General features: G+C 32.3%; 1 protein-coding gene across 1 annotated transcript in view; it reads left to right on the top strand.

Annotated features, from left to right (window-relative positions):
- The window catches only part of Ns1 (Nucleostemin 1), a 33,431-nt gene extending 20,514 nt beyond the window's left edge, over positions 1–12,917 (top strand). Inside the window, exons 7-15 of the mRNA XM_067283534.1 lie at positions 1,200–1,303; positions 3,330–3,474; positions 3,877–3,964; positions 4,037–4,211; positions 7,647–7,789; positions 10,036–10,169; positions 10,247–10,350; positions 10,438–10,579; positions 12,813–12,917. Of these exons, the coding sequence (XP_067139635.1) occupies positions 1,200–1,303; positions 3,330–3,474; positions 3,877–3,964; positions 4,037–4,211; positions 7,647–7,789; positions 10,036–10,169; positions 10,247–10,350; positions 10,438–10,579; positions 12,813–12,874 (1,097 nt within the window). The 3' untranslated portion in view covers positions 12,875–12,917. The remainder of the gene's footprint in view (positions 1–1,199; positions 1,304–3,329; positions 3,475–3,876; positions 3,965–4,036; positions 4,212–7,646; positions 7,790–10,035; positions 10,170–10,246; positions 10,351–10,437; positions 10,580–12,812) is intronic.
- Positions 12,918–13,174: the final 257 nt, after the last annotated feature.

Genomic DNA, 13,174 nt, shown 5'->3' with positions numbered 1-13,174 from the left:
TTCCTCGGAGAAAAATCACCTGAAGTCGTGCCCAACGCCTCGGGGTCTACGATCATTTCACCGTCCACGCCGAACTGTAGGAAAAGAAATCCCGAACATTCGAACTTTATTTGGACTTAATTCTCGTGCTTTGTGCTGTGTTACCCCTTTGTTCAAGGAAATATTGTAAGAAATTTTTATTTTATTAAACGGTTTTGAGATGGAAAACCTGTCTCCGTGAAATCCTTCCACTCCCACACGGCAGTGTTGACCGCTCGACTGTCGCGACATCTTTTCACCTAATCGGCTAAATATGAAAAAGTTATAAAAATGCACGATACGGCTGATAATTTGATTATAAGATTTCACTTTCGTGATTTTTTTTTTGGGCCAGGAAAATTTATCAATTTAGACTTATATTTTGCTAATCTATCAATAGCTTGCAGGACTGCACATCGTACTGAAACACCTTGTATATCAACCTACGTAAAAAACAACATAATTATTTAACAGGCCAATAAACTCACGTCAAGGGAAATTAAAACAACATGAGTAATTATTAACAATACTGTATTTATTAATTCAAATTAGCTACAGATAAAGACAGATTTAGATTTTATTTTATTACCTTAATATTAATGGAAGGACTGAGTTTGCATGTCTCTAAGCAAGGAATCATAATTAGGTGTATATTCAACAAAGATAGTAATAATGAGTCTTCAGTATGGTAATCAGTCAGGACAGAATGTTGTTTAGTCTTTGTTAATTTTAAGTATGAAAATTCCAATTCACACAGGTACGAAATAAGAATAAATATATTCGCTACATTTGGTGATACTGGGATATTTTTCTCAGTTGACGTATGACAGTATCAAATATTCAAGCTAAATGGCTGTGTTTTTCTATGAGTTGAGTAATAACTGCATGCATACTGTTGTGTTTGTGTGTTACGTTCACACGTTGCGTTTGGTTACAAGTGTAACACATTAAGTCGACATCACGAGCGATCGACCAAAATGGCTTCGCAGTCAACTTGTTGGCCACTCCTGTTGTATAAGATCTTTTTAATCTCTAGAAAAATGCTTACTGTAGAAATTAGTACTTTCAATATATATTATTTTTAAGTAGTGTAATCATTAAAATGATGCAAGGAATAAATTCTTTAAAATATTTATAAAAAGATTTGTATATATTTTTGAAATTTTCCACACTATTTTTAGATCTTATTCCACGTGATAATTTGTTGCAATGGTTGAAATATTTGAGGAATGAATTACCCACAGTAGCTTTTAAAGCAAGCACTCAAGATCAAAATGACAATTTGGTATGTAAATAGTTATGATTTATAAATATTTAAAAATTGTTCATTTTTATATTATTTTTTCTATAATGCATTATGATGTGAATAATATTCTTACTATCTGTGCAAACAGTATACAGGGTGTATCAGTACAGCAGTTACAAACTTTCAGGAGAGATAGAGTACACCTAGACGATGGGAAATCACATAGCAATGCATGGTTGGAAACGCTTTCCTGACACAGTAGTGACAAAGACGTCCCAGCATTTTTGCTGTACTAAGAATAATAAACATGTTTTCTCACCCCATTCGTGTCCTTCCTTTCTTGTGTTTTGTGTCGTCACTACTGTGTCAGGAAAGCGTTTCAAACCATGCATTGCTATGTGATTTCCCATCGTCTAGGTGTACTCTATCTCTCCTGAAAGTTTGTAACCGCTGTACTGATACACCCTGTATACCCGATAGAATGCCATTCAAAATGATTTGTCCAATTTTGGATGATATTGTACCCATTGACTGCACATTAACTAGGCAAGTGCAAATCAAATCGGACCGGCAGATGGTGGCATTCAAATAGGATGGGGTGGCGAACCTTTTTGAGTCCGTGTGCCATATTGTAAGCATACTTAGATTTAAAGATGTTAATGCATGCCAATGTCTTAGACTTCGAATAATGATATTTAAAGAAATTAAACGAATATGCTTTAATTTGAATAAATGTAAAAAATCTTATTGATAAAAAGATGATCAGGTGATAAACAGAAAGGATGATTGAAAAGGACGGAAGTCATATGATACATTACGTGTCAGATGATTTCTCTTACATGCCACTTTGGCACATGTGCCACAGGTTCGCCATCCCTGAAATAGGAAAAGTACATATGAGGTTACCTGCGAACACAAAATATGATTCAAGTGGTTTTTGAAGATGCCAAATTTAAATTTTTGGTCTATTTTTCATAAAATTTCATTCACTGCCAGATTACCATTTTATATCTGACAGTGAATGTACAGTTTTTTTAGAGTTAACAGTAGGAAAATAATATGATATCTGAAAAAATTTAAGATATCATATTTACAATTGATGTCTACTCGACCAATGAAATTGTGTCATTTCATACCATCTGAGTATTGCAATAAAAAGACAATGGTGGGCTGAAATAACCAAACTTTTTATATGGTTTTCATTTTAATGTTTGTTAGATTTATATTTATAAAGGTTATCTTACACAAGAGTTTATCATGCCAAGTAACCAATCTAACACATTTTTAAAATTCTTTATTCCACTACTGCACACAAATTAAAAGATTTTTACTATGTGTTAGATTAAGCATTTGGTGTGATAAACCCTTATGTAAGATAACCTTTGTAAATATAAATTGAATACTCTAATATAATACTGTATAATAGAAGAGTTAGAAGTACAGAATAATCTAATAATTTTAATGTTTGCTATTGTAATTTTTTGCCTGAGCAATGCCGGGCTCGTCTGCTAGTTTGTTTATAAATGAAAGAATAGTGAAGTAGTAATTTTTGCAACTTTTAATACATCACTATTTAATTTAAATCTATAGTAAATGATGAACTTTCTTTCCTAAATTTTATTCCATTTTAATTGTAAGTAGAAAAATCATTCTTTAAAATTTCTGATAATCTACAGCAAAAGGAATAATTATTTCTTCAATTTCTGTCGAGAAATTAGCACGAAACTCGACTGCGTGGTCTCGGAGTTTTGTTTAAATATTAGCAAGAACAAAGTTAAAAAGATTTCTTATTGTAATGCATATAAAGAAAATTTGGATCTTTCGATTATGGCTTGTACAAAGAACTGGAATAGTCCTGCTTACAAAAATGTGCATGTGTAATTGTTGATAACATAACATAAAATTCATTTTATTAGAAATTAAACAAGGAGAAAAAACTCATTGGTCTTTTCTACATTTTTATAAATTATTTTTTATTTGAAGAATTAGGAATGTAATGAATTAATATTAATTTCTAATAAATTTTATGTATTAATTCTTCTGATTTTATGTAACTACATTTCAGTCTCAGATCAAATCGGATGCTTTACGGTGCTCCTCTCGGGCTCTTCATTCAAGTAAATGCATTGGTGCAAACATGCTAATGAAGTTGTTGCAGAATTACTGTCACGACAAAGGAATTACGTCGTCGATCAAAGTCGGCGTAGTAGGTTAGTTTTTATTATAAATTTTATTAAAGACCGAGGCAAATTTCCCCGTTTAAAGACGTCGACTTTGTCATAATTTCTCGTGCACCACCCATCGGTTATCTGAGTTTTGAAATCTGTAAATCCGTTCGAAAGTGGGTGTGGACTATGCATTCTACTAATTTTTGTGGATTATATGTCAGACGTGGGTGTATGCAGAAAATTATGGTCGTCGATAGGTTAATTTTACCTAGAAAATTAATTCTCTACTGATATAGTCTCGTAAAACAATACACTAATTTTTGTAATAATATCTTATTTCTTGATTGCTTAACTTTTTTTTTTTTTTTTTGGTTTAATAAAGATCAGTTTGAACAACAATAAACAAAGTCCATAAATGTTTTAAAATTTTGAAATATTTTACAGGCTTTCCTAATGTTGGTAAAAGTAGCATTATTAATAGTCTGAAGCGTTGTAAAGCTTGTAATGTTGGAGCGGTTCCAGGCATTACAAGGTAAGAGCCATCAAAATGATATTTTTAAACACTTGTAAAAATTCCATTTTTTCATTATAAATTAATTTTAAGGGTGGCTGAAGAAGTACAGTTGACTAAATTAATAAGACTGATCGACAGTCCCGGAATCGTGCATGCAAAAAACGAAAAATCTGATCTATCATATGCAACCATTGCCAAGGTAGAAGATTTAAAAGATCCCGAATCCGTGGTATCGTCGATAATTCAGAGAATTAGTACCGATCAGGTGAGTTGCATACGTATAATGAAACTATATCTTTTTAAAATATTTTTCTGTGACTTACGATAGTTTTAAGGCCGATTGTAACCTCTTTGGTTAGCATCTAATCTCTTGGAGATGGCATTAAAGAAATAATGGTTTTTCTGTGGAAAAATCCTTTTCTAAAAATTCTCAAAAATGGAAGCAGATAGTTTAATAGGATATATAAAGCAAAAAATTGGTTAATGTGTAGTTAAAAAATTTACTTTTCAAAATTCCCGTCTTTGGTTATATGAATTTGTAAAGGAGTTACAATTGGCCTTAAGAGAACATTGGCTATTTTATTTTTAAATTTGTTGTTATAATTTGTCATTTCATAAATGTTCTTAAAATATCAAGTATTTTAGAATATATTTCAAGTAGTACTTAATTTGTTAATGATAATTGGACAATAATAAAATTTAATATTTTATTTTAAATGCCAACATATTTAAATAACATATTAAAATTTTCTACGATATCAATTATAATTTTGACAAAATTTGTTTAACATTTTAATTTTTTTATTACCAAAAAATTACAAGATCTCCTATGATCGGTATAAATTTGTGCATATTGCATAAGCACCCGATAATGTGGTGGGATAAAATTTATGGATAATGGCAATGTGTCATATAAATTTTGTTGGACGTTTCTGGAAGAAGGGGGATGTACTGTACATCTCGCTTGATGGCACGGAGTATAATGTTTTAGATTGAAAGTTCCCATTACTGGGGTGCATTAGGATGAGAAATGATGTTCCGGCACTTCTTTCCAGGGATGTAACACGTCTCTCAATTTTTTTTTTTTTTTTTTTTATACCAATTCCAATTTATACCAATTACCAATTTATACCAACTAACTGAATTGAATTACTCTGGTTACGTATTCAAAAGTACTTTACGGTGGAATTTGAAGGTGTGATAAAGACACTTTTAACTGGGGTTTTTTTTTTCCTCTTTCTTTCTTTGCCTGTTGCCTTGAGCATTCTTGTACTACTATCTGTTTTTTAGCAAAACACATTTCCCATTAGTATTCAGTAGTCTGTGGCCAGCAAGAGAAGTCAGAATTGACTTTGAATTGAATAGTTTCTGGACAGCCAGTCTCGATCCGGATGCGAGAGTAATGTGCATTCTTGTTCAAATAGGGCCGGGCCAAGAGCAGGCTATGCATACAATTATCTTCCAATTAATCGGTCTGCACGAGATGGGGAAAGAAAAACATTCAAAATAACATACAATATATAAAAACAAAAAGGTAAATTAATAAGCATTCATAAATAATTAAAAATTTGAAGAAACTAAGTTGTCTTCTTTCCACTACATCGAAACATTGGAAAACAATTAACAGTCTTTCTTCATAGAGATTATTTGACTTTTTTTCTCTGTGAAGAAAGACTGTTGTTGTTTTCTGATAATTGCACATGGCAGAGAGAGATGACTTATTTTTTAAAAATTAAAAATTTTAAAAACACTGTCAGCCATTTTAATTAAAATTCATAAATATATATATATAATATATAATATATATATATTGCATTTACTTAAATGAAATTTACAGATTGCCTCAAAAAAACAAATTTAAAAAATTGTGCTACTATTTCAAGAGGCAATTGAATTGGTCTCCTGTTTGATATGCCTTATTACAGTTTCAGTCATGCTTTCTTTCAGAATGACTTGTTTTTATAATTTTTATCTCCACTCATAACTTGTGGGTTCTTTTTCTGCCAATTCTACTTTGACTAACCACTTTGGCGCCAAAATGTAAATTGTGATTTCATTGTCTGTCAACACTTCATTCTCCAGAACGTTATCGCCTGCAACAGATCTCTCTTGCTCTCTCAAGTCCTTGAATTCTGTTCTGTTAACAATTTAAAACAATTATGAATGTTATAGTGGTTTTTCAGATTGTCAGTGCATGTCTCTGTCTGGACCACGATTTGTAGTTGATTTTCTGACATTGGGCCGTAGTTCTCTCTGGGTACTTGCAGACGTCGACAATATTTCCTAGAAGTGGACGCCGTTATGTAAATGATGTCCTTGGTATTAATTTTCTTAATGGCTCCGTCAAATTCTGTTTCTTTGTTGGTGATCCTCGAGAATTTTCAAAAGAAGTTTCTTCCGTAATGCCTTTTCAGACTGATTATTGCGTAATGTTGCTGAGAAGGAGGGCAACATTTGGCAGTAATTTCAAATGCATCAAACGTACCTTAACTTTTGGAATGTTTTGCAGTTTGTGACTCCTAGTGGCATTTGTACAAAAGACTGCAGAGATTCTCTCTTTACTCATTTTGAAACAAGTATTGAATGTTTCTTGAGATTCTGCTAGCATTTATTGTGGAAGAAGCTTAAAATTTAAACCTGTTTCATCCAAATTGTAGATTTGTTTAGGAGCACTATTCTCTTCCTGTATAACATCTAAAAATTTTTGGGAAATTTACTTGCAGAATCTAAATCTGCCAACAATTTCTTGCCACTTAAATAATGAATTCTATGGTGCTTTTGCTATGATGCTAGTACACTCCCTTTTCCTTCAAAATTGGCCAATAAGAGGTGGTGTTCTAGCACAGACTATATTCTTAATGTATTGTTGGGTTCTTTGATGTATACCTGTCTGAGAGCATTTTTTGGTAGGCAAATAGAATTGAGAAATCTTGAACGGCTTTCTAATTTCTTTACCAATCATTCACCCACTCATTTTTCCGGTTATCCAGTTTGTCATATGTTTATTTTACAGGTTTTCCATTATTAATACATTCTAGCACTTAGTTTTGTTTCAGTAGTTAACACATTTTATTTTTGCTCATTGAGCTTATTGCTTCAAATCAACTTAATTAAAAAAACAAAAATTGTATAGGCAGTGACTGACTACTCTCTGCTATTTTGTGCTGTTTGGAAGGCAATCAAAGTGAAAAAAGTTATACGGTCCGCTATACCCATCCACAGAACTGACACTGGAAATTAATTCATGGGGAAAAAATCTCAAAGAAAATATGGTGGATTAAAGTGGGGCCAGATAAGAGGGAGTCTGAGTCTAAGGTATATTCGTGACAGTGCAGATCTCCAAAATATGACAAAAATATACTTGAATTCACAGCAGCAGTAATTAATAGAACTAAGTCTGTAAAGTAATCTTTCCAGAATCTTTTGATAATTTTGAGTTTACAGTACACTAACAACAATAGCAATTAATAAGTTCCGCGAGACTGTAATGGTCCTGTACGGAAATTTCTCGACGATAAACTTGTTGGAATGAATGGCCTCTTCCGATCAGAGATGGAGTCAAAAGCGGGCGGGATTAACCGATACTTTTATTTTTGGCACCATATGGAAAATTTTTACCTAAGTTTTGTAAAAAAGAAATAAATAAAATTTAATAATTTGAATTGATGCATTTTTTTAATTGTAAAATATCTTTGTTTAGTTGATGTTGCAATATAAACTTCCCGAAATATCTTCTCCTCAAGAATTCTTGTACGCGTTAAGTAAACGTCTGGGAAGGTTCAAAAAAGGTGGCATACCAGACACTGAAATGGCTGCTAGAAAATTTCTGAATGACTGGAACAAGTAAGTCTAAGTTAAAATTATAATTATGTTACTGTATTGTGAATTCTTTTTTTAATTCGTCTGTTATCATTATAACATAAGTATTATATGCTTTTAAAAAATATAATTAAAACATTGTTTCTTCAAAAATTAAATACAAAATCTTACAATATATTATACATTTGAACCAATTTGAAACCGTGTCATTCTACGTTTTTCTATAAATGATGCCTAATGTTTGTTTAACTGCACTACATCATGCTCACGAAACCAAAAAATATATTATACAGTTTTATGTTGCTAAGTAGACAAATTGGTCATTTGCATTGTAAATTAATTTTTTAAATATCTGAAAAATAATTAGATTGTTTTGAGATTAAGTTTCATTTGGAATCATTGCCTTTTATTTATTTGATTATTAAATTGACATTATAATATGAAAATATTTAGGAGAATGGAAGATTATTTGAATATTATAAAAATGTTATTTTGAAAAAATTAAATTTACAAGATTCTGTAGAAATTAATGCACAAGAATTTACTTTGCTGCTACTATGGCACATACAACTGTCAAAATTGGGTATCTCCTAACTGCTACCTTCAGTTATTAATGTTATTTTTGAACATTCTCCATCCTTGTCCTTGGCCATATGCTGGCATTGAAGGAGGGTGTGTATGCTGGCTCGGTACAGGTCCCAATCCTGTGCATGCAAGCATTTCCTCGTGGCACTGACATCTTTGTTTGACTGGAACTTTATCCCACAAAGTGCATTTTTCAAAGGACCAAAAAGATAAAAATGTAGATGCAACAATATTGTAAAACCAGTTTTTGTGATAGCTTTGCAAGTCTCTGGACTTGTGTGTGGCTTTGCATTATCATGCTAAAGGAGCAAGTCACACGGTTCCTTCTCGATTCTGACATGTTGATAATGCTTCTTCATCCTTTTCGGTATGGTGGATTCTTTAGGTGTGACATCCATCAAAATGCCCCAAAATAGTGATCGTAACCTTTCCAGCTGACAAAGACTGTTTTTATCCTTCCGTGGTGAATGTGGATGGTGCCATTCTGGTGATTGTCACTTCGTTTCAGGTTCAAAGTTGTGTGCCCAAGTTTCATCTCTGATGACAATGTAAGCCAAGAACTCGTTGCCATCAGACCCATAGTGTTGCAAGAGTTACGACACAGTGGTTTTCCTTGCTGCTTTTTAGTTGCAAAATCATCGTGAACATACTTTGTCATACCCAAGTTCACAGATGATTTTGTGAAAAACTCCTGCATGGGCATTCTTCCAGCTGTTGGAATGTATTGCATTGTTCCTCCTAGTCATTTTATCAACACATTGCGTTGTGGCTACCATGATAACTGTTGTGAGACAATCACTTAGCAGCAATCTGCCATTCCTATTGTTGTTGACTTCACGCATTTCACCCAATGACCGACAGTGTTTCAGTTGACGGCTGCTATACTGAAGATGCCACACAATTGCTTGTGAACGTTTCTGACAGGATTCCTCGTTGCCAAAAGGGAAACTATTGGTGCATGTTGCTTGGAGTATACGTCGCCAACATTTGCCATTTTTCAACAACATTACAAAAGCAATGCCACATCAGTCTTCATTTCCCAGATAAATTAAGTGCATTACTTTTTGGACAAACCTTGTAATTTAATGTTAATAAAATGAAAAATTCAAATATATTCACTTCTTTGATGATAAAAATTACTTAAGAATTAGTACAATGGCTAATATATAATCTTGATGCTATATTGAAGAGGAGAGGGACACAATTTTGTTTTGTGAATAGGTTTGATGTTGAGCCTTGACATATGACTTTCTGGCATTTTTTACAGAAAATGCATTTGCCACTGCTATGTTTGTATTCACCTCTACTTCTGTGCACCTTAAGACTTGGATATCGTCATTAAACCCATCTATTGTTTGAGAAAGTTTTGATTCAAGGAATAAAAATATTAGAATTTATATATTTATTTTTTGTATTTCAATCTGCATCCTTTACTACAATAAGACATTTTATGAGTTTCTTCAATTACATTTAAAATGGAAAAACAATTTAATTTATAATGGTTGAAAGCACATTGATTATTAATATTTATTGTGCGGACTACTTGAAGTATCAATTTTTTTTTAATGGAATTTTTTCCTTGTCCTATGTAAAGACTTTCATCTTGCTAATAATAATTGTAATTGTAGTTGTTATTAGCAAGCAAATATATAAAATATATTATGCAAAATTTTAAACTATTTCAGAGGAAAGATAAAATATTTCACTCATCCTCCAATCGACAGAGAACGTCCATCATATATCAGTGCCGAAATAGTTGCGGAAATGGGAAAAGATTTTAACCTGACTTTACTTGAAACCGAAGAGAACGAACTTAACAGTACTTTCATATTTTTACTAATTTAAAGAAATTTTTATCTATTTAAATATATTTTTTGATTTTCTGACATTTTGTAGACCTGGTCGTTGTCACCCCAAACGAGGCATTGGAAATAAAAAGTAAAGAAGAAAAAATGGATGACGACAACCACCAAATATCATTATTTATAGATGAGAAAAAGGTTTTTTTTTTTCCCTCTACCCATTTTATTTATTATATATAGTTGGCAAATATATATAATTTATTTATTTATAAAATGTTTTGATAGAACCAAGAAAATATTTCAAACAATAATACCCAAAAAATATCACAAGATGATGATGATATAAAGAAATTATTAGATGGAAAATGTTTGAACAAAATGAGGAAAAAAGAACTTAAAAGATTAAAAAAGAAAAGAAAAAGAACAGGTAAGATAATAATGACTCTTCCTTTTATTCATTTAACTAGAATGGAAGTACTCTCTGTACATGTCTAGAGAATTTGTACACATTTTATGCTTACAAATTCTCTAGTCATATTTTATGCCCTTCTATTGTGGTGCTCAATATTACATAAATTATGGCCATTTAATATAATTTTGTCTTCATTGTTGAAAAACTTTTTTTTCCCTCGACTTTTAAGCATGTTGCAAATTTTTTTTTTTTATCATATTAAATTCAACAGAACTTCTATCACATAAATGAATAAAGTGCACAATTGTTTTCATGCTTTATATTTTCATGTTTATTGTGCAAGAAAAACATTAGAATGCTAAATGAAAATAGCCATATAATCAGAAATTTACTGGGCCAAGTGCTATCATATTTCTCCAAACAGCACATGTTAAAAAGAAACTGTGTAGCACACACTATTTACCAATAATTAATTTATATTGATCTTGTCTTAGTTTTAGGTCTTTCTGTGCAAGTGACACGCTGGGCAATCGGCTGTCTCGGGTGAATGCAATGGTTTTGGCATCATCTCGTGGAATTCCAATCTTCTTTATATGTAGAGTGCCAGTTTCTTTGTGGTCTGTGTTGTTTCCATTGCAAGGCTACTTTTGGTAAACATTCCTTGGTCAGACAAAGTACATGCCCTGCAAAACACAGTGTTATAGAGTGCAGAATGTCCTGTAGTTCATGTAGGCCATTTCTGGGAACTTCTTCATTTGTGATAGAATCATCAATACATATTGTGATCGTAACTATCCTTCAAAGACAGAAACTCAATGCATTCCATCAATGCTGAGTAATTTTTATGTCTTCCCATGTTTTGCAGGCATAGATTGCAGTTGGAATGACAATACAAGATGGCAAAACCATTTCCTATCCATCTTATCTCACTAATTCTGAGGATCTGCATGTCCTATTTGTCAAATTCCTTGAGCAACTGAACCAGCATCCATACATTCCATGTTCCAATTTTAGTTATGTTTTTGATGTTTAATATTGAATTCTGTATCAAACACGAAATATTCTCATGGTTTTGTTCATGCACTGTCATAGAGGATGATGAATCGATAGCATCACACTGAGAGTTTTGATTTTGCCAAAGTCTATTTACTATTTGTTTTAATGTGGTGACAGTTTCTACATGGTGAGGTTACCGGCCCCATGCCCAATCCTCCTTTCTCATCTGGGCTTGGAACCAACAATGCCTGAGTAAAACAAACTGAATGTTTCAAATCCCGATTTTACATACCATTGAAATTTTTAATTGATATATGGACAGTCAAAAAGTTCCTAGAAATGTGGTATAGAACTTTAATGGTAGGACATCTGGAAATGCTTACCTAATCTCCTTCAAAGTAGAACCCTTTGGCACATAAGCACTTGCCATTGTCAGAGAGCTTCTTTTGGAATATTTGGGAATTTAGCCTTTTTTGGGTTGGACAGAGTATTACCAGTCATTTCTACATGCAAGTTTTGCATAGATTGCAGGTGCTTGTTTTGTGGAAATTCCTTGCCAACGAACGACTTCCCATTGCCGTTTTATCGCCGTACTCATTGGTTCTCACTCCAAGAGACTTTTGGCCATTCCCCATGTGAAAATGATTTCAGAGGAACATATTTTGCAATCCCAGAGGATATAGAATCAAATGCAATATCCAAACTCCCACACATTACAAAAGTCTTTGACAGTGGCAGGATCGATGGAGCAAGTGCACCGAAGAGTCCAATTTTGAAGGTGATTAGGTAAGCGTTGCTGTATATCATACTGTTACAGTGCTATACCACAATACTGGGAATTTTTTGACTCACTGGGTAATTTATATAATTCTCTATCATTTTCATAGAAGAGAAGGGAACTTTGTTTTCATTCATTATAAGTAGCTAAAATAGTAGCAATTAACAAAATTATTATATTATTCACTATTTCCAGCAAATAAAAGAAGTGCATGCCCAACGAGGTATCATAATAGTATCATAGTATACAATTGTTTACATATTTCTATGATTGGGCACGCACTCCTTCCAATAACATTCCATAGTAAAGATCCGAGCAATATTTCTCAAGGAAGTGAAATGTTAATGGAAGACTGAAATTATCTGCTGGAAATAGTAAAGTTGTAAACATCTCAAAGCCTGATATTTGAAAATTTTTATGACTAGATCAATCTAAAGCTTTCTTTGTACTGATAATTCTTGTTCTATCTTATAGAAAAAGCGGCAAACAAATTAGCGGATTCTCTGGATGCTGCTCTGTCTTCATTGGGAGATTAACATTGTGCATTAATTAAGAAATAAAAATTCTTTTAAAACAAAACCATTTTATTTTATTTTATTTTACAGTAACCAAATATTAATTCAAATTTAACATTAATATGTTAACTAAATTATTGAATACAGTTGCTTCCAGTTGCTCGGCCATGACATCGTCGTTTCTATTAAAGTTAAAAACTTTTGACATGGCAGTATATGGTGTTGAAAATAGGGGAAAAAATTATAGTGATGTATTTGCAGATAAAGATTTACTTAACCTTTATGTATATTACCTCTTAATGTCAGTCTCGATCACACACA

This window comes from Centruroides vittatus, unplaced genomic scaffold, assembly GCF_030686945.1.
Source record: "Centruroides vittatus isolate TY-2023 unplaced genomic scaffold, ASM3068694v2 contig_990, whole genome shotgun sequence".
Taxonomy (NCBI): domain Eukaryota; kingdom Metazoa; phylum Arthropoda; class Arachnida; order Scorpiones; family Buthidae; genus Centruroides; species Centruroides vittatus.
Note: the sequence above shows the minus strand (reverse complement) of the source record. Positions and strands in the feature narration are given on the sequence as shown.